Source organism: Delphinapterus leucas, chromosome 8 (genome assembly GCF_059928025.1).
Source record: "Delphinapterus leucas isolate spDelLeu-1000000601 "Yukka" chromosome 8, BTC_Dleu_Yukka2, whole genome shotgun sequence".
In the NCBI taxonomy this organism is placed as follows: domain Eukaryota; kingdom Metazoa; phylum Chordata; class Mammalia; order Artiodactyla; family Monodontidae; genus Delphinapterus; species Delphinapterus leucas.
The window spans coordinates 82,234,715-82,262,495 of record NC_143136.1 but is presented as its reverse complement, the minus strand read 5'-3'; the positions used below and the strand labels follow the sequence as shown (position 1 = coordinate 82,262,495).

Here is a 27,781-nt window from a genome sequence, read left to right as displayed (position 1 = left end):
ATGGCCAAAGAGCACATGAAAGGACTTCCCTGATGGTGCAGTGGTAAAGAATCCTTCTGCCAATGCAGGGGACACAGGCTCTAGCCCTGGTCCAGGAAGATCCCACATGCCGCGGAGCAACTAAGCCCGTGTGCCACAACTGCTGAGCCTGTGCTCTAGAGCCTGTGAGCCACAACTACTGAAGCCCGCGTGCCTAGAGCCCATGCTCCGCAATGAGAGAAGCCACCGCAATAAGAAGCCCATGCACCGCAACGAAGAGTAGCCCCCACTCGCCACAAGCACAGAAAGCCACTGCACAGCAACGAAGACCCAACACAACCAAAAATAAAAATAAATTTATATATAAAAAAAATGGGGACTTCCCTGGTGGCGCAGTGGTTGGGAATCTGCCTGCCAATGCAGGGGACACGGGTTCGAGCCCTGGTCCGGGAAGATCCCACATGCCACGGAGCAGCTAAGCCCGTGCGCCACAACTACTGAGCCTGTGCTCTAGAGCCCGTGAGCCACAACTGCTGAGCCCACGTGCCACAACTACTGAAGCCCGGGTGACTAGAGCCCGTGCTCTGCAACAAGAGAAGCCACTGCAACAAGAAGCCAGCACACGGCAGCGAGGGGCAGCCCCCACTCGCCGCAACTAGAGAGAAGCCTGCGGGCAGCAACGAAGACCCAATGCAGCCAAAAATAAATTAAATTAATTTTAAAAAATGCACACGAAAAGATGCTCAACATCACTAATTATTAGAGAAATGCAAATCAAAACTACAATGAGGTATCACCTCACACCGGTCAGAATGGTCATCATCAAAAAAATCTACAAATAATAAATGCTGGAGAGAGTGTGGAGAAAAGGAACTCTCCTACACTGTTGGTGGGAATGTAAATTGTTCTCCAGACACTATGGAGAACAGTACGGCGGTTCCTTAAAAAATTAAAAATAGAACTACCTTGTGACCCAGCAATCCCACTCTTAGGCATATGCCTGAAGAAAACCATAATTTGAAAAGATACATGCACCCCAATGGTCACTACAGCACTGTTTACAATAGCCAGGACATGGAAGCAACCTAAATGTCCATCAACAGAGGAATGGAAAAAGAAGATGTGGTACATATATACAATGGAATATTACTCAGCCATAAAAAAGAACAAAATAATGCCATTTGCAGCAACATGGATGGACCTAGAGATTGTCATACTGACTGAAGTAAGTCAGACACAGAAAGACAAATATCATATGATAGCACTTATATGTGGAATCTAAAAAAAAGGGTACAAATGAACTTATTTACAAACAAGTCACAGATATAGAAAACAAACTTATGGTTACCAGGGGATAAAGGGGGCAGGGATACATTGGAAGGCTGGGATTGACATATACATACTACTATATATAAAATAGATAACTAATAAGAACCTACTGTATAGCACAGGGAACTCTAGTCAATACTCTGTAATGGCCTATATAGGAAAAGAATCTAAAAAAAGAGTGGATGTGTGTATATGTAAAACTGATTCACCTCTGATATATACCTGAAACTAACACAACATTGTATACCAACTATACTCCAATAAAAATTTTTTAAAATATATACACATTTCAGGGAATTTTTGGTTCACAGATGAACCAACAGAAATATGAGCATTTTTTTCCTTTTCTTTATGTACTGTCTACAAATATTTCCTTATTCTTTTTTACCGCTGTATCATAGTCCATTATATGGATGGATGTACCATGATTTATCAACCAGTATTCTGTTGATGGGCATTTATATTGTTTCTCATCTTTCCCTATTAACAAACAGTGCTGAATTAAGTAACTGTACACGCATCATTTCACAACAGTGAATTCCTAGAAATGTTGCTGAGTCAAAGGGTATACACATTTGTAGTGTGGTTAGATTTTGTCTAATTCTAATTTATACCATCAGCAAAAACATCAGTATGTTATCAATCTTACAGATTTTCTTGTCAACCTGATAGAGAAAATTACTATAGTTTTTATTTACTAAATATGAGTGAAATTGAACACGTTTATAAGTTTAAGATCGCTTTGTATTTAATTTCCTATGATCTTTCTGTGCATATCTTTGCTCAGTTTTTCTATTGTTAATAGAATTATTGTTAATAATTTTAAATAGTCTAATAATTCCAAAGCATATTAGTCACATGGTTCTCCTGTAAAAACTACCCCAAATAGCACTGAAGTCAAACACAAAAAGGAAAATCGTAATAAAAAAACAAGAATAAAGAAACAGTGGTTACATACAAGGACTGAGCCCAAGGACTGAACCAAATTAAACAACCAAAAGTAAATACTATCGTAAATGTGATTATAATAAATGAAAAACTCTTAAAAGATTAAAAAAGAAAAATTATCTAGATCTAAATTCCCAACTGATGTACTTCAAACAATACTGGAAATGGGTGATAACAGTAAAATCCTAAAGTCCTAATTTCCTCATCTTACATAATGTACAGTGAAAACATACTGCTTAAAAAATAAAAACGTAATTTTATTTCTATTTTACATAATTTTACTTAATATAAAATAATACATAATTTTACTTATACACATAATATAAAAAGCATATTAGTGAGAAATCTAAATTTATTGCATGGAATATAGCAGAAAACAGATTTTATAATAGTAATACTTGCAATATAACAGCCATAATTTGTCTTATATAATGAATGAAGAAAGAGAAACTGAGGGAAAAAAGCAACAGTATCTTTTGAAGGTGACTAAGCAAATATAGTAAAGAGGGAAAGTAGAAGAGAATTCTAGAAGACGTGAGTGTACATATAAAAAAAACCACCTGAGTTAGGGTTAAACAATAAGAGGAAAAAAAAGAATGCATGGTATGATAGTTACCTAATCTACAAATAGAGATAATACCAAACCTACCTTGCAGGGTTAATGTAAAGAATAAATGACAGAACATAAATAAAAGACACAAGGTACAGGCTCAATAGCTGCTAGTCTGCTTTGTTCGTTGTCAATCACAAATTCTTCAAGGATAAAAGACCATGATGGAACAAACATTATTTGAAAATTTGTTACTGTGAGGGAGAAAAAGGTAAAAAACATTGTTCAACTCAAATATACCACTCTATACAGGCTTTGCATGTCTTCTATGATTTAAATTAAAAAAAAAAAGCAAAATATTAGTAACACAATGATGAAAACAATGAAAAACGTTTCCAGTGTTGTCCCTAAGAATCATCACATGCCTACAAAGCACAGGAACATCAGAAATCAACAGCTTTTACCATGGTCTTTCCTGATCCCCGGGGTCCAACAATGAGAACAGAATTACTTTCTCCATGAATAGCAGTTCTTTTTAGCAGCTCAATTAAGTGTCTGAAATGATATAAATAGGCCAAAATTTAAAAAGGAAAGCTGAAATAATTTGCTAGGTAATACTTTTTAAAAGCTGAATTTGAACAAAAAACAGCCATTCCTTTTTTCTCTTCTGCTGGGCACTTGACTTATGCTCTAAATAGTCCTACAGAGAAGAACACAAATACTGATTCTCTGGAAACCTCAAGAAGAGAAACCAAGTAACAATGAAGTATCTTGGTCTTTATGCTAGTATGGGACAAGGGACAACAGTGGCAACTCTTAGGACCTTTCACTCCACAGCTGGCTGCTGACTATTAGGTGCAAGCTCAGAATTCTCTCCATAATACCAGATTATAGAAATGATACAAGATTGAAAGTTAAAAGGTTTTTTTCACTATGGAAATATTGATATCTGCTCTTGCTTCACAACAGTCATTTTTTTATATACAAAGCAAAATTTTTTACCTCTATAAAATGTCTGTTAGCCTTGTTTAATAAAATCTGTTTATGACAATTTTTGCAAAACCTAAAGGGCATCTGTAAGTAGTTTCATAACAGATAAGCAGATAGCTAAACTTACTTATATTGTGCTTGTACTCCAAATAGGTTACTATGTGGACTCTGATGACAAAATCTTTCACGTAAAATTCTTTGTACCTGATAAAAATAAAGTGAATAAATATAAATGAAAATATTACATATGCAATCAAAAAAGAACAAGAATATACATTTATAGCAGTCAGAATTAGGTATTAATGAATCAATTCAACTCTCCCTAAATAACTTATCATCATGACATCTGGCATTTTCCTAAGTTGTAAAATTTACAATTCTTTTTACCTATCTCAAGGCCCAGAGAAAGGATGAGAACTTAGTTGAAGCTTTCAACAAGAGAAAGAATTAGTTCCTTTAGCTACATCAGCAATTTGAGGGCTGTTTTAATCCATGTGAATGAATGAATACCTCACTTTGCGTAACATATCAGCCAACAAACAAAGACAGGAGAGAATCTGATAAGGTAATCTAATTTAATAATGCTCATGAACCACACCTCAGTCTCTAGAGACCAACACATCTAAACTGGTTTACCTCAAGCCTTATCAATCTCTACCTGTCACAGAAGTCAGGATTCCGAGGAAATAAAAGAAATTTAGGGCTTCCCTGGTGGTGCAGTGGTTGAGAGTCTGCCTGCCGATGCAGGGGACACGGGTCCGAGCCCCGGTCCGGGAGGATCCCACGTGCCGCGGAGCGGCTGTGCCCGTGGGCCATGGCCGCTGAGCCTGCGCGTCCGGAGCCTGTGCTCCACAACGGGAGAGGCCACAGCAGTGAGAGGCCCGCGTACCGCAAAAAAAAAAAAAGGAAATTTAAAAGTCCATATAGCTATTGAGGGCCTATTAGATGCAGAGCACCATACTACTAAAAGAACATGATCTATGCCTTAAAAAACACTGCAAATATATTGGAAAGAAATGAATGTATTTGGAAAAAAATGACACATTCAAGAAACAACCTGCAAAATAGCAGTAACAGCATATAAGGATTTGCTCAATTATATGGAAGAAATTATATTCACCTAGGACATAAAATACGAAATCATTGGAATTAAGAAAAAATTCTTCTAAAGACCTAAATTTTGAGTTTGCCTTAGAACAAAGGGCTTAGATTCAGTTGTAAAAAAAAAAAAAAAAAAAGCCAATCTATCACGATCTTTAAAACTATGGATCATTAAAATCATTCCTTTTCTGCTTTGCTGCTAATACAGAGGTCCTCAGTGACAAAAACCTTAGGAGGCTGTTTCAGATTTAGCCCCATCAGCAGAAACAAGAAGCCTCCAGGATTATTTGCTTCTCCCAGACTGACACCATGGGACTGATCCTTCACATACCAAAGAAATAGATCTGAGTTCTCTTTACATGTACCAGAGGACGAGCAAAGCAAATTATTCACTGGGGATAAAATAATCCATACTTATAGTTATAGAGGAAGTGGAAAGAATAGGAAGATTGGTGCCAAAGAGACAATAACACTTTTCTGGCAGGCCTGTTTTGAAGATTAAAAGAGGCAGTTATCTATAACACAATATAGGTATTATACAGGTAATAGCTGATATCTGTAAAAAAATTAAAGGGGCATATATAGATTCAACGAATCATAGTGTGTATTCCGCCCCCTAGATAAGATCACTAGAAGTCAAAAGACAACCCTCAGTCCTTTTCTTTTTTTAAACTTCATTAAAGTCTATTAGAGAGACAACTATGTATAAAATAAAGTGAGAGATAAAGTGAAGTTGTAGTGAATAGTCAGAGGTTCAAAAATCCTAAAGTGATCTGAGATGAAAGTTAAACAGGTGTATACATGTGTAGAAATTAATTAAGCTGCACATGGAAGATTTGTTCACTTTACAAAGATATGTAAAAGTTAAATTAAAAAACAGAATTAAACATTTTCCTTCTAAAAGAAGGAAGGTAAGGTCTCACAAAGGAATGCCAATAACATTTAGGTTTTTTTTTTTGCGGTACGCGGGCCTCTCACTGTTGTGGCCTCTCCCGTTGCAGAGCACAGGCTCCGGCGCACAGGCTCAGTGGCCATGGCTCACGGGCCCAGCCACTCTGCGACATGTGGGATCTTCCTGGAACGGGGCACGAACCCATGTCCCCTGCATCAGCAGGTGGACTCTCAACCACTGTGCCACCAGGGAAGCCCAACATTTAGTTTTTGTTTAAAAGAAATGTAGTTCTGGTCAAGCCAGATAAATAGAAATGCCAGTGTAAGGAGTTCCCCGGCAGTTCAGTGGTTAAGACTTCACCTTACAATGTAGGGGGTGTGGGTTCGATCACCAGTTGGGGAGCTAAGATCCCATATATCTCATGGCCAAAAAACCAAAACATAAAACAAAAGCAATATTGTAATAAACTCAATAAAGACTTTAAACATGGTCCACATCAAAAAAATCTTTAAAAAAGAAATGCCAGTGTAGAAATATCATGCACATTCCCTACTAGACTCCTCAAAAGAGATATATATGCACTTAAGAAAACATTAAATGTTCATGATAAAAACACTCAACATATTAGGAATATAAAGGGACTTCCTCAACCTGATAAAGAACACACACAAAAACCTACAGCTAACATCATACTCAATGGTGAAAGACTGAACGCATTTCCCCAATATCAAAAACAAAATAAGATTGTCTGCTCTTGCTAGTTTATTCAGTGTTATACTGAAGGTTCTAGTTAGGGCAATTAGACAAGAAAAAGAAATGAGATTCATCTAGATTGAGAAGAAAGAATTAAAACTATCTCTATTGCAGATGACACGATCTTATATAAAGAAAATCCTAAGGAATAAACTAAAAAAATATTAGAATAAACGAGTTCAGGAAGGTTACAGAATACAAGATTAATTTAGAAAAATCAATTTCATTTAGATACACTTGCAATAAATAAAACATAAAGTTAAGAAAACAATTCCGTTTACAATAGTACCAAAAGGAATAAAATACTTAGGAATAAATTTACCAAAAGAAGTACAAAACTCTAAAGATAATATTAAACTAAACTGAACTAGAGCACATTTAGGAAGACATGAGTAAAGTTAGGATTCCATCTATCCAAAGACTTAGAGGTTGAAATTAGGAAGTAGCAAAGATACTCTTCCCTTGAGAATGAAAAGAGTGGTTCTTCATACATGCTAAGGGAAGAATTCAAGTTAAGAAGATGACTAATTCTCTTATCACCTTTGCATGGTAACAGACCTTCAGAGTAATGAAAATATATACCAACCTGTGAAAGGTATTCTGCTTGTATTAAGTTGTTACTCTTTGATTTACGACTGCTCATTTCAACAAACTGAAATCCTTAAAAAAAAGAAAAAAAAATTTTAGCATGAATATAAAGACTATTGACTTATAGAGATTATTTAAGAATGTACTATTATAGAATCAAAATAAACAAGTTTTAAAACATGAAAAATGTTCAAATTTCTCAAACTTTAAAAATTCTCAGTTGAACCTAATTGTAGGAATCATTTCATAATATATGTAAATAAAACCATCCTGCTAAACATCTTAAAATTATACAGTGATGTATGTAAATTGTTTCTCAATAAAAACAGAAAAAAAAAACATCTCAACGGCTCCTCTTTGTCTAAGTACAGGTTTAATTGACACTCCATTCCACAATTTAGATGGTTCTCACACACAATTACTCCTACCTTTCTTTTCAATCTACTATTCAGCTTCCCTTCCTTGCCTTTAAAAACAAAAACAAAAACCAATCTATATGCTTCCTTTACATACAATGTTTCTCCCCACATCCATCCCACAGGATCAGCCCTTCCAGAAAGCTTTCGCTTTCTTGTTCTACTCATCAGTCATAAACACTCATTACAGACTAGGTAAAATGTCTCTTCTGTAAACATACAGAACTGCCTGTACTTCTTTTTCATAATCAAATCACACTAAACAAAATTTGGTTAACTGTCAGTGTCCCCAAATTGAGGATATTTAAAAGTTCCAAGCATTTTAGCATAATGTCCAAAATAAAATTGGCAATGGTAACTGGAATGAAAAATACATATACTAACGAAAAAGAAGTTCTGTAAAATTCTCCTTGAGGGCAATATACTCATAGATAAACACCTTTGGCTAAAGGATCTAATTTTCTCATCAACAATTTCCTATATAATTACTCATCAGGTAATAATAGCTTAGCCAGTAACTGTTACAAGTGCTCTGATTTTATGAACTCATTTAATCCTAAGAATAACCCTATGGTATAAATATGATCATTAACACTGCTTTCAGATTAGAAGACACAGAAAGGTTAAGCAGCTTGACCAAAACCAGTGTGTAAGTCACAGAGTCAAGATTTAAACCCAGTCACGGTATACTTGATTATATATAACTATTATATATAGCTATAACTGTATATACTTGGTTAACTGCTATTTAGTCAACTGTTTCATTTTATTTTTTTGTGGTACACGGGCCTCTCACTGTTGTGGCCTCTCCCGTTGCGGAGCACAGGCTCCGGACGCGCAGGCTCAGCGGCCATGGCTCATGGGCCTAGCCGCTCCGCGGCATGTGGGATCTTCCCAGACCAGGGCACGAACCCATGTCCCCTGCATTGGCAGGCGGACTCAAAACCACTGTGCCACCAGGGAAGCCCTCAACTGTTTTTAAAAAGTACACATTTCAATAACTTAAAGGAAGATCAACCTCTGTGACATATTTCATATTCATATTTATTAATATCATATACTGACAGATGCCAACCCTTGGAATGCTGTTTCTAACAGGACAGCAGTTGAGAAATGCTTTGAAAAACAGATAACAAGCAAATCTGTCCCTCCCTTCTTAAAGCCCAAAGGGCCTCCGGCTCCAGGCACTCAAATTGGAAACTCAAGAACAGAGTACTCTACTGATGTCTTGGTCTCTTAAGAAGCGTCTTTCTTAGGAGAAAAGTGGTTTCCTCAGTCACCCTTAGAGCCCTTCTAGCAGCTTTTTCTCTGTATGAGTCACCTTGCTTGAGAAACTTTACATTAATTATTTTAATTTTATTCTATTTAAAATTTTTCCCTTAAATCAGAGTTGTGTGTGGGCAAAAAACCATTTTAGCAACAAGAAATGATATCCTCATTCTGGTTTAAGATATACTCTTGATTGTGAAGAAGGTCTACAAGCCAAAATCTGAAATCACAGGAAACAACGGAACAAATGTCCCCTAGACAATAAGGAGAAGTGAATTTTTAAAAAATGGAGGAGAGCTTTTACAATATACCTTATCTTTGTAGAGCTATATTAGCGATTTCACAGTATTAATGGAATTAAAACATATTTCTCCCCATTTCATGGGGTGAAAAAACATGCTCAGAAGAGGTAAGTAAAATGCCTGAGGTTGCAGGGTAGGTATCTAATCTGCCTCTTTTCAGCAAATATAATTCAGGTAAGCCACTAAAAACAAACATATTCTTCATTTGGTGATCATTCATGAAAGAAACATACACATACACACTACTTCAGTTCCTAACCCACATAAATTTTTACTGCAAATTGAGTGTTAATTGACATTGATTTTAATACATCTAGCCCCTCCAAATAACAGTCAAATCTCCACTCTATTACAAAGAATATTTTAAAAGACAATTCTAACTTTATAGATGAAACGACAAGTTTTGGAATGATAGATGCAAACCACATATCTGACAAAGGACTTATATACAGAGAAGCTTCAAAGCTCAACAATACAGAAATCTAGAAAAATGGACAAAGTGCATAGACACTTCAACCAAAGAGGGTATATGGATGCCAAATAAACACATGAAACACATTAGTCATTAGGAAAATGCAAATTATAACCACAACGAGGTATATGTACACACCTATTTGAACAGCAAAAATTAAAAAGTGAAAACAGCAAATGCTGGTGAGGATGCAGAGAATCCACATCTCTAATACAATTACTGGTAAGAAAGTGAAATGTTATAGCCATTCTGCAAAGTTTCCTTTTGGCAGTTTTTTTTTTAAATTTAACTTAATTCTATTTTTTTATACAGCTGGTTATTAGCTACCTATTTTATACATATTAGTGTATACATGTCAATTCCAATCTCCCAATTAATCCCACAACCACCCAACACCCCGCTTTCACCCCTTGGTGTCCATACGTTTATTCTCTACATCCGTGTCTCCACCTCTGCATTGCAAACCAGTTCATCTGTACCATTTTTCTAGACTCCACATATATGAGTTAATGTACAATACTTGTTTTTCTCTTTGACTTACTTCACTCTGCATGACAGTATATAGGTCCATCCACATCTCTAGAAATGACACAATTTCATTCCTTTTTATGGCTGAGTAATATTCCATTGCATATATGTACCACAATTTCCTTAGACATTTGTCTGTCTATGGGCATTTAGGTTGCTTCCATGACCTGGCTACTGTAAATAGTGCTGCAATGAACACTGGGGTGCATGTGTATTTTTAAATTATGGTTTTCTCTGGGTATATGCCCAGTAATGGGATTGCTGGGACACATGGTAGTTCTATTTTTAGTTTAAGGAACCTCCAAACTGTTCTCCATAGTGGCTGCATCAATTTACATTCCCACCAACAGTACAAGAGGGTTCCCTTTTCCCCACACCCTCTGCAGCATTTATTGTTTGTAGATTTTCTGATGATGCCCATTCTAACCAGTATCAGTTGATACCTCATTGTACTTTTGATTTGCATGTCTCTAATAATTAGTGATGTTGAGCATCTTTTCATGTGCCTTTTGGCCATCTGTATGTCTTTGGAGAAATGTCTATTTAGGTCTTCTGCCCATTTTTTGAGTGGGTTGTCGTTTTTTTTTAATATTGAGCTGCATAAGCTGTTTATGTATTTTGGAGATTAATCCTTTGTCTGTTGATTTGTTTGCAAATGTTTTCTCCCATTCTGAGGGTTGTACTTTCGTCTTGTTTATAGTTTCCTTTGTTGTGCAAAAGCTTTTAAGTTTCATTAGATCCCATTTGTTTTTGTTTTTATTTCAATTACTCTAGGAGGTGGGTCAAAAAAGATCTTGCTGTAATTTATGTCAGAGTGTTCTTCCTATGTTTTCCTCGAAGATTTTATAGTGTCCAGTCTTACATTTAGGTCTTTAATCCATTTAGAGTTTATTTTTGTGTATGGTGTCAGGGAGTGTTCTAATTTCATTCTTATACATGTAGCTGTCCAGTTTTCCCAGCACCAGTTACTGAAGAAACTGTCTTTTCTCCATTGCATATCCTTGCCTCCTTTGTCATATATTAGCTGACCAAAGGTGTGTGGGTTTATCTCTGGGCTTTCTATCCTGTTCCACTGATCGATATTTCTGTTTTTGTGTCAGTACCATATTATCTTGATTGCTGTAGCTTTGTAGTATAGTCTGAAGTCAGGGAGTCTGATTCCTCCAGCTCCGCTTTTTTCCCTCAAGATTGCTTTGGCTATTTGGAGTCTTTTATATTTCCATACAAATTTTAAGATTTTTTGCTCTAGTTCTGTACAAAATGCCATTGGTATTTTGATAGGGATTACACTGAATCTGTAGTTTGCTTTGGGTACTAGAGTCATTTTCACAATATTGATTCTTCCAATCCAAGAACATGGTATATCTCTCAATCTGTTTGTGTCATCTTTGATTTCTTTCATCAGTGTCTTATAGCTTTCTGAGTACAGGTCTTTTACCTCCTTAGGTAGATTTATTCCTAGGTATTTTATTATTTTTGTTACAATGGTGAATGGAATTGTTTCCTTAATTTCTCTTTCTGATCTTTCATTGTTAGTGTACAGGGATGTAAAAGATTTCTGTGCATTAATTTTGTATCCTGCTACTTTACCAAATTCATTGATTAGCTCTAGTAGTTTTCTGGTGGCATTTTTAGGATTATCTATGTATAGTATCATGTCATCTGCAAACAGTGACAATTTTACTTCTACTTTTCCAATTTGGATTCCTTTTATTTTTTTCTTCTCTGATTGCCGTGGTTAGGACTTCCAAAACTATGCTGAATACTAGTGGCAAGAGTGGACATCCTTGTTTTGTTCCTGAGCTTAGAGGAAATGCTTTCAGTTTTTCACCATAGAGAATGATGCTTGCTGTGGGTTTATCTTATATGGCCTTTATTATGTTGAGGTTGGTTCCCTCTGTGTCCATGTTCTGGAGATTTTTTAATCATAAATGGGTGTTGAATTTTGTCAAAAGCTTTGACTGCATCTATTGAGATGATCATATGGTTTCTATTCTTCAATCTGTTAATATTGTGTATCACACTGATTTTTGTATATTGAAGAATCCTTGAATCTCTGGTATAAATCCCTCTTGACCATCATGTATGATCCTTTTAGTGTGTTGCTGGATTTTGTCTGCTAGTATTTTGTTGGGAATTTTTGCATCTATACACATCAGTAATGTTGGTCTGTAATTTTAATTTTTTGTAGTATCTTTGATTTTTGTATCAGGGTGATGGTGGCCTCGTAGAATGAGTTTGGGAGTGTTCCTTCCTCTGCAATTTTTTTGGAAGAGTTTGAGAAGGATGTGTATTAGCTCTTCTCTAAATGTTCAATACAATTCACCTGTGAAACCATCTGGTCCTGGACTTTTGTTTGCTGCAAGATTTTTAATCATAGTTTCAATTTCATTACTTCTTATTTGTCTGTTCATATTTTCTATTTCTTCTTGGTTCAGTCTTGAAAGGTTGTGCTTGTCTAAGAATTTGTCCACTTCCTCCAGGTTGTCCATTTTATGGGCATATAGTTGCTTGTAGTAATCTCTCATGATCCTTTGTATCTCTACAATGTCAGTTGTTACTTCTTGATTTCCATTTCTAATTTTATTGATTCTTGATGAGTCTGGCTAAAGGTTTATCAATTTTGTTTATCTTCTCAAAGAAACAGCTTTTAGTTTTATTGATCTTTGCTACTGTTTTCTATGTTTCTACTTTCTTTCTCCTCTGATCTTTATGACTTCTTTCCTTCTACTCAGTTTGGGTTTTGTTTGTTCTTCTTTCTCTAGTATCCTTAAGGTGTAAGGTTAGATTGTATGAGATATTTCTTGTTACTTGAGGCAGGATTGTATTGCTATAAACTGCCCTTTTAGAACTGCTTTTGCTGCATCCCACAGGTTTTTGATCATTGTGTTTTCGTTGTCATTTTTCTCTAGGTATTGTTTGACTTACTCTTTGATTTCTTAAGTGATCTTTTGGTTATTTAGTAACATATTGATTAGCCTGTGTTTGTGTTTTTTGCGGTTTTTAACCTGAAACTGATTTCTAATCTCATAGCATTGTTGTCAGAAAAGATGCACGCTATGATTTCAATTTTCTTAAATTTACTGAGGTTTGGTTTGTGACCCAAGATGTGGTCTATCCTGGAGAATGTTCTGTGTGCAACTGAGAAGAAAGTGTAATCTGCTGGTTTTGGATGGAATGTGCTATAAATATCAATTAAATCTATCTGCTCTATTGTGTCATTTAAATCTTGTGTTTCCTTATTAATTTTCTGTCTGGATAATCTGTCCATTGGTGTAAGTGAGCTGTTAAAAATCCCTCACTATTACTGTGTTACTGTCGATTTTCTCTTTTATAGCTGTTAGCATTTGCCATATGTACTGAGGTGCTCCTATGTTGGGTTCATAGATATTTATAATTGTTATATCCTCTTCATGGATTGATCCCTTGATCGTTATGTAGTGTCCTCCCTTGTCTCTTGTAACAATCTTTGTTTTAAAGTCTATTTTATCTGATATGAGTATTGCTACCCCAGCTTTCTTTTGATTTCCATTTGCATGGAGTATCTTTTTCCATCCCCTCACTTTCAGTCTGTATGTGTCCCTAGGTCTGAAGTGGGTCTCTTGTAGACAGCATATAGATGGGTCTTGTTTTTGTATTCATTCAGCAAGCCTGTGTCTTTTGGTTGGCGCATTTAATCCATTCACATTTAAGGTAATTATCAATATGTATGTTCCTATTACCATTTTCTTAATTGTTTTGGGTTTGTTTTCGTAGGTCCTTTTCTTCTCTTGTTTCCCACTTAGAAATGTTCCTTTAGCATTTGCTGTAGAGCTGGTTTGGTGAAGCTAAATTCTCTTAGCTTTTGCTTGTCTGTAAAGCTTTTGATTTCTGTTGAATCTGAATGAGATCCTTGCCAGCTAGAGCAATCTTGGTTGTAGGTTCCTCCTTTTCATCACTTTAAATATATTGTGCCACTCCCTTCTGGCTTGTAGAGTTTTTGCTAAGAAATCAGCTGTTAACCTTATGGGAGTTCCCTTGTATGTTATTTGTTGTTTTTCCCTTGCTGCTTTTAATAATTCTTCTTTGTATTTAATTCTTGTCAATTTGATTACTATGTGTCTTGGCATGTTTCTCCTTGGGTTTATCCTGTATGGGATTCTCTGTGCTTCCTGGACTTGACTATTTCCTTTCCCATGTTAGGGAAGTTTTCGCCTGTAATCTCCTCAAATATTTTCTCAGGTCCTTTCTCTCAATCTTCTTCTTCTGGGACCCCTATAATGCCAATGTTGGTGCATTTAATATTGTTCCAGAGGTCTCTTATGCTGTCTTCATTTCTTTTCATTCTTTTTTTTTTTATTCTGTTCTGCGGCAGCGAATTCCACCTTTCTGTCTTCCAGGTCACTTACCCGTTCTTCTGCCTCAGTTATTCTAGTATTGATTCCTTCTATTGTATTTTTCACTTCAGTTATTGTATTGTTCATGTCTGTTTGTTTGTCCTTTAATTCTTCTAGGTGTTGGTTCTTTAATTCTTCTAGATCTTTGTTAAACATTTCTTGCATCTTTTTTATATTTGCCTCATTCTTTTTCTGAGGTCCTGGATCATCTTCACTATCATCATTCTGAATTCTTTTTCTGAAAGGTTGCCTATCTCCACTTAATTTAGTTGTTTTTTCTGGGGTTTTATCTTGTTCCTTCATCTGGTACATAGTTCTCTGCCTTTTCATTTTGTCTTTCTGTGAATGTGGTTTTTGTTCCACAAGCTGCAGGACTGTAGTTCTTCTTGCTTCTGCTGTCTGCCCTCTGATGGATGAGGCTATCTAAGAGGCTTGTGCAAGCTTCCTGATGGGAGGGACTAGTGGTGGGCAGAGCTCAGTAAAACTTTAATCCACTTGTTTGCTGATGGGTGGGGCTGAGTTCCCTCCCTGTTGGCTGTTTGGCCTGAGGTGACCCAGCACTGGAGCCTATCTGGCTCTTTGGTGGGGCTAATGGTAGACTCCAGGAGGGCACATGCCAAGGAGTACTTCCCAGAACTTCTGCTGCCAGTGTCCTTGTCCCTGTGGTGAGCCACAGCCAGCCCCTGCCTCTTCAGGAGACCCTCCAACACTATCACGTAGGTCTGGTTCAGTCTCCTATAGGGTCACTGCTCCTTTCCCCTGGATCCTGATATGTACACTACTTTGTGTGTGCCCTCCATGAGTGGCACACACAATTTCCCCCAGTTCTGTCAAAGTCCTGCAATCAAATCCCGCTAGCCTTCAAAGTCTGATTCTCTGGGAATTCCTCCTCCCATTGCCGGAACCCCAGGTTGGGAAGCCTGACGTGGCAGTCAGAACCTTCAGTCCAGTGGGTGGACTTCTGTGGTAAAACTGTTCTCCAATTTGTGAGCCACCCACCCAGCGGTTATGGGATTTGATTTTATTGTGTTTGCACCCCTCCTACCATCTCATTGCTGTTTCTTCTTTGTCTTTGGATGTGGCGTATCTTTTTTGATGAGTTCCAGTGTCTTCCTGTCGACTGTTCAGCACTTAGTTGTGATTCTGAAGATCTCGAAAGAGAGTGAGAGCACGTCCTTCTACTCCACCATCTTGAACCCGTTTTAAGCTCTCCTATGCTTTGGCAGTTTCTTATAAACGAACACTTACCATGTAACATGGCAATTGTACTTGGTATTTATACCAAAGAAATGAAAATTTATCCTCAAACAAAAACCTGTAAATGTGAATCTTCACAACAATTTTATTTGTAATGGCCAAAAAACTGAAAACAATACTGATGTCCTTCAAAGAGCCAATGGAGTTAAAGAAACTGAAACATCCATACATACAGGGGGACTGTAACTGAGGAAAAAAAAGAGATTAACTACTGATATGTGTGAAATAACTTGGATGGCTCTCAAGGGCATCATGCTTAGTGAACAGAAAAAAGAAAAAAAAGGCCAATCTCAAAAAAATTACATATTTTACAATTCCATTTAAAAAACATTCTTGGAATGACAAAACTATTATGAAGATGAAGAAAAGATTCATGATTGTGAGGAGACAGAACTTAGGGGTGAGTATGACTACAAAAAGGAGTTACATGAAGAATGTTCTCTGTAATGATGGAACAGTTCGGCATCTTTATTGCAATGGTGTTCAAACAAATCTAACCATGGGATAAAATCACAGAGAATTATACAGACACACAAAAATGAGTGCTAGTAAAAACTGTTGAGAACTGAATAAGGTCTGTAGTCTTGTTAACAGTGTTATACCAATGTCAGTTTTCTGGTTTTGACATGCAGTATCATTTTATAAGATGTCACCCTTAAGAGAATGTGGGTGAAGGGTTTATGGGACACTATGAACTATATTTGCAACTTCTGTGAGTCTACAATAATGTCAAAATAAAAAGTTAAAACAAAATTAAACTCTAATTTTATAGGTTTTTTTTAAGTGCTTAATGACAAAAATGAGAGTATAAGTGGTATAACTAAATCTTCTTTATCTGCAAATAGATTGATTGAATTTCTCCTCAAATTTACCAGTGGATCATGGGACACCTCCTTCCACTTCCTACTGTGCTTTTGATACCATGATTTTACTTGCTATTCTAAATAGCAGGACTAGACATAAAGTGTAAAAGGAGCTGAACGTCTATGCATGACTAAGTCATGTTGTTATCAAATACAATAGGTGACTAAGATTATTTAGTTGTAGAAATTTTGGTAGAAACTACTATTTTATTTATACTCTTAAGACGAGCAGTGAAATGGGTAATCCCAAAGAATGGCTTACCCTCACAGTATTTCTTTAGCACCTATACTTTTTATATTATTGGTTTCCAGTAAATCCTCCTCTCAACTTATGCTTTCTAAGGTGAATAAACCTAATTTTCAGTTTCAGAGTTTCAAGTAACAATTGGTCTATTCTATAGCCTAAAAAAATTGAACCCAATCCACTCCTGTCACTAGCTGCCTCCATCCTACTTTAGATCACCATTATTTCTTGACTGGAAATCTATGCCAGCTTCTTTATTGCCTCCAACTCTTACTCCCATTTTCATGTAAAAACCCTTCAACTCCATCCTCAACCCCCAAAGTTCTAAATTCCAAATTCCCTAACATCATTTAAAAGGAAGGTTCCGAATGACTAATTTCCCAGTTTAGTTCACGGCTCCTTCTCTTAATATGCCTGGGAGAATCAACAATTCTCTATACCCTGACTCACTCCAAACTCAGGCCTTAGTTGATATATTATTTCCTTTGGAATACTTTCTGTGACACCCCTGAACACTCCTAGTCTGGGCAAAATCTGAGGGTTATGTGTCCCTCAAGTGCTATCTTCCCCTTTCGCAGAACTTAATTAGCATACAGTGATGTAACTAACTCTGTGTTTACTTATGTTTGCTCCACTGCATCACAGCTCCTTGAAAGACTCAGAAATCATGTTATCATTGTATCCAAATCAAGTAGTGCAAAAATGGCATACAGTTGGTTTTCAAGAAAATATTTGATAAGTGAATGAATGTTAGGCAGTGGAGAATGTCCACAGGTAAACTAGCCGCTAAAAAGGAGCCAGGTTAGTTTAAATCAACTGCTTAGCTAAATTTAAAAGTTTTGAATAATTACATGCCATGACCCTCAAAAAGACCCTGCCAAGCATGAAAGAAAAATTATATATATACTAATATATATAAATATTTATATAAAATAAATACAGAATGATTTATACTTCAAGTAAAATACATGCAGTATAATATTATCATGGTAGTGTCACATCAATGGAAATTCAAATTGGTTAAAATATAGTTAATTTGGTTAAGAAATTAATTTCTTTTAATAGAGAAGTCCCCAAATTAACAAAAGATAAAGTACACGTTTTTTAACAAATAATTTTTAAATCAAATGATATACCTTATAAAGCTATAAGTCTGATGATGTAAGAGAAGGTAAAGTCAATTATCTTTAGAAAAAGATTATCAATTATTTCTGTCTTTTTATAATGGGTTGACAGTTTGCTAGTAACACATTAAAAAAAGATTAGTAATATATTCTCCTTTCTGGAATTAGGCTACCATATTTCATTCTTATTTACACTGCCTTCAATTAAGACTTGGAGGATTAAAAGGAATATCTGAAATTAATATTAAATTTACTAGTCAAAATCTACACTTTTATGTATTTTATTAATATTTACAAGTACTCCAGCCATCCTCAACTTCATTATTTTAATTTTGCTGTGATTTGGAATACTCTCCCTACTCATTTCAAACTTGCAGTTACTGAATGCCAGTTTTAGCTTGTCTAAAATACAGGCAACACAGATTTTAAATCTAATATATAGTAATACCGAACATATGAAAAAAGAGAGTTCAAGGTTTTCATTTCTGAAGTTAAACCAGAAAAGCGAAGGCAGAAGAAGTGAAGATGAAGACACTAGAATCTTTCTAGAAATTTTTGATTTTTCTTAGAAAGTAAGTCACACGCAATGAAATAAATATTTGAGGATATTATTGAAATCAGAACTGTAAGCAAGGAGAAGTCTAAAAAGAGGCCATTTATATATCAAATTTAAGATAAATGCAAATTCAGACAAAGTCAAGGAGAAGCAGAACTTGAAAACTGAGATTGATGGTAATATCAACTGTCCCTAAGAGTCTGTCATCAAGCATAGATTTGAATTCTTGGTTCTGTGGTGTGACCTTCGCAAATTAACCTTCCTAAGCCCCAGTGTTCTCCTCTGTAAAGTCTGAGATAAAAGCATTATTTAATTCACAGGATTACTGTGGGGATTAAATGAAATGTTTTACCTGATATGCCATGCTGTCAAATGCCAAGCATGGTGATACAGAATACCCTTTATAAATTATTATATTACATTGGAGAGAAGAATCAAGATTAGAAACAATTAGAGTTGTGGGCTGGGGGGGAAAGAAGCACAGAATTAGACTTTTGTTCTAAATAATTTCTTTTTTTTTTTTAACATCTTTATTGGAGTATAATTGCTTTACAATGGTGTGTTAGTTTCTGCTTTATAACAAAGTGAATCAGTTATACATATACATACGTTCCCATTAAACAATTTCTTTGAGGGTACTTTGACCGTGCAATGAAGTATCAAGTACAACTCCAACTAAGGTACACCAGAACTATGATGGCAACTTCAATGGTATAAATTCACTAAGTATTCCTCAATATAAAAAAAATTTTAATACTAGTAATAATAAGAAATTATGGGCAGATCAATCTATATAGAGTTACATGGACCCTAAAGACTTCAAATCACTAGTGCCCAAAGCTATTCAACACCTAGAAGTGATTAAGATTGCTGGGCCTCATCCCCAGAGTTTCTGATTTAATAATAGGTCTAGGGTAGACCTTGAGAATTTCATTTCTGATAAATTCCCAGAGGATGTTCCTGTTGCCTGTCCTGGAACCACACTTTGTGAGCTACTGAGAAAACTTACTTGATTATTGTGCATTCCACATCAAAGCTGATAAAACTGCTAAGAGGCCAAAGAAAATGAAGAAATCCACGGGTATAGACAGCATCTCTTCAAACCAAGCTAAGCCTAACGTAAGTATTTGAGGATCGTGAAGGGAAAAGAGGAGAATGTGGAATAAAACAGGCATCAGGAGGCCAACGGACTTTCATCACGGTAAATAAACAAATAAGCTTTGAAGCCCTAGAAGGCTTCTTAGTAGATAGATAAAGAGATCACAAATCATACACCATAAGAGGAAACAAAGAGTTTCTCTTTCCTCCTGTTACTGAAAAGTAACAAAAGGTTTTTGTTTTACCAGCTGATAATTTAGAGAGCCTTCTGAGGATATTCCAAAAAAGTATACAGTTCTGTGATCTACTTGGGAGATTCTTCTGGTTGTCTAAATATTCATATAAACTTTTAAAATAAAAGAGTGGAAAGATAGAAAAAAACATTTGCCTGGATATTTTATATTTATGTCATCCCCTGATTTAAAAAAAAAAAAAAAGTCCTTTCTTTCCTGCAAAGAATTTTTAAATTGTTTTTTGATATGTATATTTTAACAGCATAGAAGACAATGTTTTAATAACAGTTTTTGATTCAACAATATTTCTTGGGACAAATTAAATATGCCTAGGCTAAAATAATTAAAAGTAAAAATTAGTACCTAAAAAATAAAACTTAAAAGTTATCAACCAGTCTAAGACTGGTACCAAACAACATGAAAGACTTTTAACACAAAAAGGCCAAAAAAGATGTGCTTGATTCAGGAGAGGAGGACAGGCATTTGCTCTATGGAGCTAACGGAAAATTACAGTCTCACTGTCCGAATTACAAGATGAATGAGGAACTGGTTAAGCACTAATGCTGTAACACTGTGGGACAGGCTGTGTCAGTTACTATGATGCAAAGTTCGTAGTATCCAGGAAGACATAAGCAAAATGGATGAATATTCATTAAAAAAAAAATCCCTGGGCAACACTCTTGAGTCTTCAGGGGTAGAAAACACCCCCCTCTCCCTTTTAAAGCAGTAAATGTTAAATTCTGACATACAGTCAAAGTTGGAAAAAAAAAAAAAAAGGATTAACATCACAGACCATGCCTGTAGAGTTCTTGGTAAATGTTAGTGGAATCTTTTTTGTAAAACCTGAGCCAACTTCATTCTGCTTTGGTCTGCCACTTCCTCTGGACATTGATCTCTTGAGCAGTAAGTGTCACATATGAAATCCTCGCAGTTGAAGTGAAAACGGAATGGAGAAACTTACTGAGATTCACAGACGAGAGATACTTTTCTTTGCCAAAGGCTAGGTGCTTCAAATACTGCCCAGAATGAGACTACTGCACAGAAAATCCAAGTAGACCACCACAGATAGTCTATTAAGAGCAGTAAAGCAGGAAAACAAAAAACATAACTTTTCTTCCCCTTTATTGTTCCAATGTGTTCGTCATGGTTAATATGTATTTAACCAAGTAAATAATCTGCTTTTATATGTGTTTATGTGACATTTAAAGTTGACTCCTGAGTTATGTGACCTTTTCTCTATATACTACCACCAGACCAAATGGTTCAGAATACAAACATGGCAGTAACTATTCTTTTAAAAAACTAAGTTGGAAGAATTAAAAGCTCTTAACCAGACAACTAAAAATAAACAATGGCATTTTAACCATGCATAAATATGCACACACAGAACTACCCAAGCCAGTATATTCATTTATACAATAGCCAAGTAAAGCAAACCATTTGCTGAATATGCACACATACACTTATAAATAGCAGATATAATTTGTTTTACATTAATGATCTTTCCCTTAGATGTTCAAAATGTCCAGATCTAAGGAACTAAACTGAAAGGCATCCTGGCTATGCTACTCAAATATTTTATCTTCATCGCGAAGCTGTCAATAGAGAAATGGCCAAAGCTACAGAGAAAACTAACAGGCATCCTTAAAATTTTTCTGAATTCTAATTATTCTTCTCACCTTTCTAATTATAACATTCTTAGGGACTATGTAGTAAAATGGTAAAGAGACAAACTGTACAGCAGTTAGGTTGTAGCCAATTCATCGATGATAGAATTCCACTATTATAAATCCCAGTGCACCTAGCAAGGTAATACCTTTAATGTGGTATGTCCAATGAAAGAATTCTTCCTCATAAAACAAAAGTACAAACTCACGAATTATTACACTTTTCATTTTTAAAAGGCAAATAAAAATCAGCAAACATTCATGAAATTTTGGACACAAGGGTAACATTAAACTCTAATTAGAAAACATACACAAAGAACCAACCGAGTATTTGTTTTATTCTATATCAGTTTCCCAAATATCATCGTAATCACCTGGGAAAATGCTTTTAAAATATGATTTCTGGGTCTCAGTCAAAAATCTGTAATCTACACAATGTTCCCTGATTGACTCTTCTATACAACCAGGTCTAGGAACCAGTGTCCTACACTATGGGCTCAAGTAAGTGAGTGGCATTGTAGCTCTGACTTTTGTACTGTCTTAGATGATACTCAGTTCTGACACACACATAAAGGTGCACACCTATATATGGTTGAGAAGATTCTTGCTATACCAATTCCAGAGCACTTCTATATTATAAACCAGAAAGGTACTGACCATTTAGAATTTATTCCTGCACTGACAAAGGACAAACATGACAGTAATTACTAAAATATGCCACCTGAAGCTGCCTGCTCAGAACAGTCTATTTACATTCCCCATGACAGTAAGATCCCTGCAACTTACACCCTTACCACTGAAAGGATGATAAAGGTGAAATATTGAGATATATTCATTGACCACTACTTACCATAACTGTATGTGGAATTTCAGACTTTTAAAAACATGTTAACCAAAGCAGGATGGTTAAACAAATAAGTTCAAGACTCAATCACGCGTATAGTCAGCTCCCACTTATCAACCGAGGTGGTGTATTTATCATGATAATTACCCATTCCTATGCTTTCCAAAACCTACATGTTGATAAATCCCTGAGAATTATGAAGCATGTCCTTTTCTACTCCTGGGATTTCATGAGCAGTTATAGATCTTTTTCTTCTAATGGTGACTTCCTCAGTTCAAAGCCTGTACTCTATTTCTACTTCATTGTTTCTACATCATATATTTTAGATTAACTCTATTCGGCCAACAATAAAAATAATTAGGGAAATCACTTAACTTCTAAAAACACTAGAAAATAAATGTCACTAATAACTTATTTACAAATATAGTTCAATATCCAGTCAGATGTCAAAGTGTTTTGCCACTCTACAGATGTTAAACAAAAATCTACTTGGTATGCACAGTTAACCTGACCTCTTCATTTTAGGCTAGTTCGAGTCATTGTCTTTCAGACTAACAGTACTAAACGAACGAAGGAAAACATATGTGGATAGACTCCTGACACACTCCTTCAAATCAGATTTTTTTCTAATGTCTAGTCAACTGACCAAATACCTCTCAGCTTGCTGACTCACAACACAACATTTATATTATGACAAAAGTCAACCTAATTTTGAATATTACTGTCTTAACTTAGAATTATCAAATATTACAAGGGCACAGATCATGAAACTTGCTTTGGAATACCACCAGCTATATCTAAGAATAAGCTGCTCAACAAATCACTGAATTAATATGATAATGTTTGTAAGTCAAAAGCAAATTATTGCTTCACCAAAATAATACTGTTAAGTCACAAGTCCTTTCATGCCACAGATTTTAGGCACTCAACTTGTTGCCAGTTATATAAACTAGATATAAAATTTCTGGTGATATTGTTATGTGGTGATAACATTTAATGATTAAGTCCCTTTGGCCCAAGAAGTTAATAACATGAAATAACAGGGCCACACAACATACCTTTGGCATATTGATTGTCGTGTGTGTGTGTGTGTGTTTATGTATACATGTATACATATATATACATATATACATATATGTGAGCTTATGGCTTCAGTTTCAGATACTGCTTAAAGAAACATTTTTGCTACACTGAAACACAAATTGTTGCTGAGAATGACATTTCAAATGACGTAGAAAATAAATGCATTTTGAAAAGGAATTAAATAAATGCTTATTCTATATAAACACCTCCTTTTATTAAACGAGACAACCAACGGGCTCCAAGTTGATTTCAAAGTTTCTCAATCAACTCAATCTAACAAGTATTTAGTGAATGTTTACTTATTACAAGGCCATGTGGCAAGCATTACAGGAAAGATGAAATGTAAAAGTTGGTCTCTATCCTCAAGAAGCTTAAAATCTCATTGGAATAAGACATATGAATATAAAAAGCAGAAAAGGCAACACAAGTATAAAACAAGGGATAAACTCATGGACTTAGTGGTGAAAGAAACCATAAAGAACATATAGTCTACCTTTTATATTAGTGGAAATTGAACAGAGAGGTTTTAAATGACTTGCCCAAGATCACAACTTATAAGCAGCAGCTGTTAGATCTAGTGACACCAACACAATGGTCATTTAGTCTCAAGAGGAAGGGAGAAAAAAAAACCTGTAAACATCAGAAAAGCCATCAAAATCATCACTGGACTTTTCTTTAGGGGAATAAAAACAGTGGAAGGATGCATTCTGAAAGAAAATTGCTAGTATTCCAGAAGTTCAAGGATGATAATCCATTTCTTCAAATGTGTATCTGTACAATTTATGTTTTTTATAGGCATCTATATTTTTAAGACCATAAACTTACTTTTTTTACTCATTAGAAAGTAACACGTTTATCATAGAAACTTTGGAAAGCCAATAAGGAATCACGTAGATAAGAGCTGTGGTGCAAAATGGAATAAGAGACTCTCTGCAACATCTTTTTTTTCAAATTGAAGTATAGTTGATTTACAACATTGTTTTAGTTTCTGGTGTACAGCAAAGTGATTCAGATATACATATATACACATATTCTTTTTCATATTCTTTTCCATTTATTACAGGATACTGAATACAGTTCCCTGTGATACAGTAGGACCTCATTGTTTACCTATTTTATATATAGTATTTTCTATCTGCTAATCCCAAACTCCTAATTTATCCCTCTCCCACTCCCTTTCCCCTTTGGAAACCATAAGTTTTTTCTATGTCTGTGAATCTGTTTCTGTTTTGTAAATAAGTTCACTTGTGTCATATTTTAGATTCTACTTACAAGTGATATCATATGGTATTTGTCTGACTTACTTTACTTAGTATGATAATCTCTAGGTCTATCCATGTTGCTGCAAATGGCACTATTTCATTATTTTTTTTATGGCTGATAGTATTCCATTGTGTATATATACCACATCTTCTTTATCCATTCACCTATCGATGGATATTTAGGTTGCTTCCATATCTTGGCTATTGTGAATAGCAACGCTGTGAACACTGGGGTGCATGTACCTTTTCGAATTAGTTTTCTCCGGATATATGACCAGGAGTGGTATTGCTAGATCACATGGCAACTCTATTTTTAGCTTTTTAAGGAACCTCCATACTGCTCTCCATAGTGACTGTACCAATTTACATTGCCACCAACAAACATTGTAGGAGGGTTCTCTGTTCTCCACACCCTCTCCAGCATTTATTATTTGTAGACTTTTTGATAATGGCCATTCTGACTGTTCTGAGGTGGTACCTCATTATAGTTTTGATTCGCATTTCTCTAATAATTAGTGATGTTGACCATATTTTCGTGTGATTTTTGGCCATCTGTATGTCTTCTTTGGAGAAATGTCTATTTAGATCTTCCACTCATTTTTTGATTGGGTTTTTTTTGTTTTTGTTTTTGTTTTGTCATTGAGCTGCATGAGCTGTTTGTATATTTTGGAGTTTAATCCCTTGTCGGTCACTTTGTTTGCAAATATTTTCTCCCAGTTCATAGGCTGTCTTTACATTTTGTTGATGGTTTCCTTTGTTGTGTGAAAGCTTATATGTTTGATTAGGTGTCATTTGCTTATTTTTGCTTTTATTTCTATTGCCCTGGGAGAATAAGCTAAGAAAACACTGCTATGACTTATGTCAAAGAATGTTTTGCCTATGTTCTCTTCTAGGAGTTTTATGGTGTCAGGTCTTATATTTAAATCTTTAAGCCATTTTGAGTTTATTTTTGTGTAGGGTATGAGGGTGTGTTCAAACTTCACTGATTTACATGCAGCTGTCCAGCTTTCCCAACACCACTGGCTGAAGAGACTGTCTTTTCTCCATTGTATATTCTTGTCTCCTTTGCCAAAGATTAATTAACTGTAGGTTTATTCCTGGGCTCTCTATTCTGTTCCATTGAGCCATGTCTGTTTTTGTGCCAATACCACATTGTTTTGATTACTATAGCTTTGTAGTATTGTCTGAAGTCTGGGAGGTTTATACCTCCAGATTTGTTCTTCTTCCTCAGGATTGCTTTGGCAATTCTGGGTCTTTTATAGTTCCCTATAAATTTTAGGATTATTTGTTTTAGTTCTGTGAAAAATGTCATAGGTAATCTGATAGGGATCACATTAAATCTGTACATTGCTTTGGGATGTATGGCCACTTTAACAATGTTAATTCTGCTCCAAGAACATGGGGTATCTTTCCATTTCTTTGAATCATCTTCAATTTCTTTTATCATGTTTTATAGTTCTCAGCATGTAAGTCTTTCACCTCCTTGGTCAGGTTTATTCCTGTTTTATTTTTTTGCTGCAATTTTAAAAGGGACTGTTTTTTTACTTTCTTATATTTCACTGTTAGTGTAAAGAAATGCAACAGATTTCTTTATGTTAACCTTGTATCCTGCTACCTTGCTGAATTCGTTTATCAGTTCTAGTAGTTTTTGTGTGGAGTCTTTCTTTGTACTTGTAATATCTAATAAAACAAACAAATAGTTAAAAAGAAATGTCCTAGGTAGATTATGAGAAGATGGTGGAGTAGAAAGCAACAGGAATCTGTCTCTACACCAAGAGAGCAGCTGCACTTGCACAATCTGTCTGATGAAACTATTTTGAACTGTAGAATATAGTATATTAAAGGTTTGAAATTTCCAAGGGAAGGCTAGGAAAGCAAGTTGCCATTAATTTTCGTCAATTTCAGCTCTTAGCACAGTAGTAGCTACCCATTCCCCATTACCCAGTTCAATGGGTGGCAGTTGTATGCACATGTTTCTGGAGCAGCTTACACATAGCTTGTCGTGACAGGGTGGGTAAAAAGGATCCTGCTGTCCATATGTCAAGGATCTGTGATCTGATCACAGCTTCTCATCTCAGCGGAACAGAGACAGGTAGACACTGCTGTTCCATCTCCCCTGACTGTTGCAAGTCCCTCTCGTTCCTGCTGAAGTATGCTAGGGGGCCAGCGCCCTTTCACCCTCCCTTCATTTTACTCTTATTCTCTTTTGGAAAGACAGACATCAAATACTAGGACATTTAAAAGAAACTGCACATATGAGGGAAATTGGAAAGTCACCATGCATGCCCAGGGAAAAGACCAGGCTCAAAAGCACCTAAGAAGACCTTAAGTATATACCTCAGTTGATCTTTGGCAAAGAAACAGAACACACAATTTTAAGAAAGCAAAACAATAAACAAAAATAACAACAAAAACCCAGCAAACCCTGCAGAATGGGGAAATCTGATTTCCAGAGTTACCAAATGATTAAATTCAAATGTCCAGTTTTCAAATTAAAATTATCAAGAAATATAAAGAGGAAAGTATAGCCCATAAAAAGAAAAAATATAAATAAACAGAAGATGTTCTTTAAAAAGACCTGATGGCAGATCTACTAGATTCTAAAGCAACTGTCTTAGAGATTCTCAAAGAACTAAAGTAAAATTTACAAAAAGGCAAGAAAATTAAATATGAACAAAATGGAAATAATATTAATAAAGAAAACTGAAAAGGAAATTCTGGAGCTGAATTAATAAAGAAAACTGAAAAGGAAATTCTGTAGTAAAGTGAAAACTTTACTACAAGAATTATAAGGCATATTTGATCAGGCAGAAGAAAGAATGAGTGAACATGAAGATAGGACAATGAAAATTACCAAGTCAGAGAAACAAACAGAAAAAAGATTGAAGAAAGGTGAACAGAGCCTAAGGGACCTGTGGGACACCATCAAATGGGCCGACAAATACACTGTGGGAGTCCCAGAAGGAGAAAGAAAAAAGGGATGAGAGAATATATAAAGAAATAATAGCTGAAACTCCAAATTTAATGAAAGAAGCTCAATGAACTAGAAATTTGATG

General features: G+C 35.5%; 1 protein-coding gene across 19 annotated transcripts in view; it reads right to left on the bottom strand.

Annotated features, from left to right (window-relative positions):
- The window catches only part of ORC4 (origin recognition complex subunit 4), a 123,441-nt gene that overhangs the window by 62,378 nt on the left and 33,282 nt on the right, over positions 1–27,781 (bottom strand). For all 19 annotated transcript variants that reach the window (XR_016394163.1, XR_016394164.1, XR_016394166.1 and 16 more), the window contains 3 exons: positions 7,129–7,202; positions 3,924–4,000; positions 3,271–3,361 (listed from right to left, as the gene is read on the bottom strand). Coding sequence is in view for 8 of the 19 variants with exons in the window: in XM_089916856.1 (XP_089772982.1) it covers positions 3,271–3,361; positions 3,924–4,000; positions 7,129–7,185 (225 nt within the window). In the remaining 11 variants the exon portion in view is untranslated. The remainder of the gene's footprint in view (positions 1–3,270; positions 3,362–3,923; positions 4,001–7,128; positions 7,203–27,781) is intronic.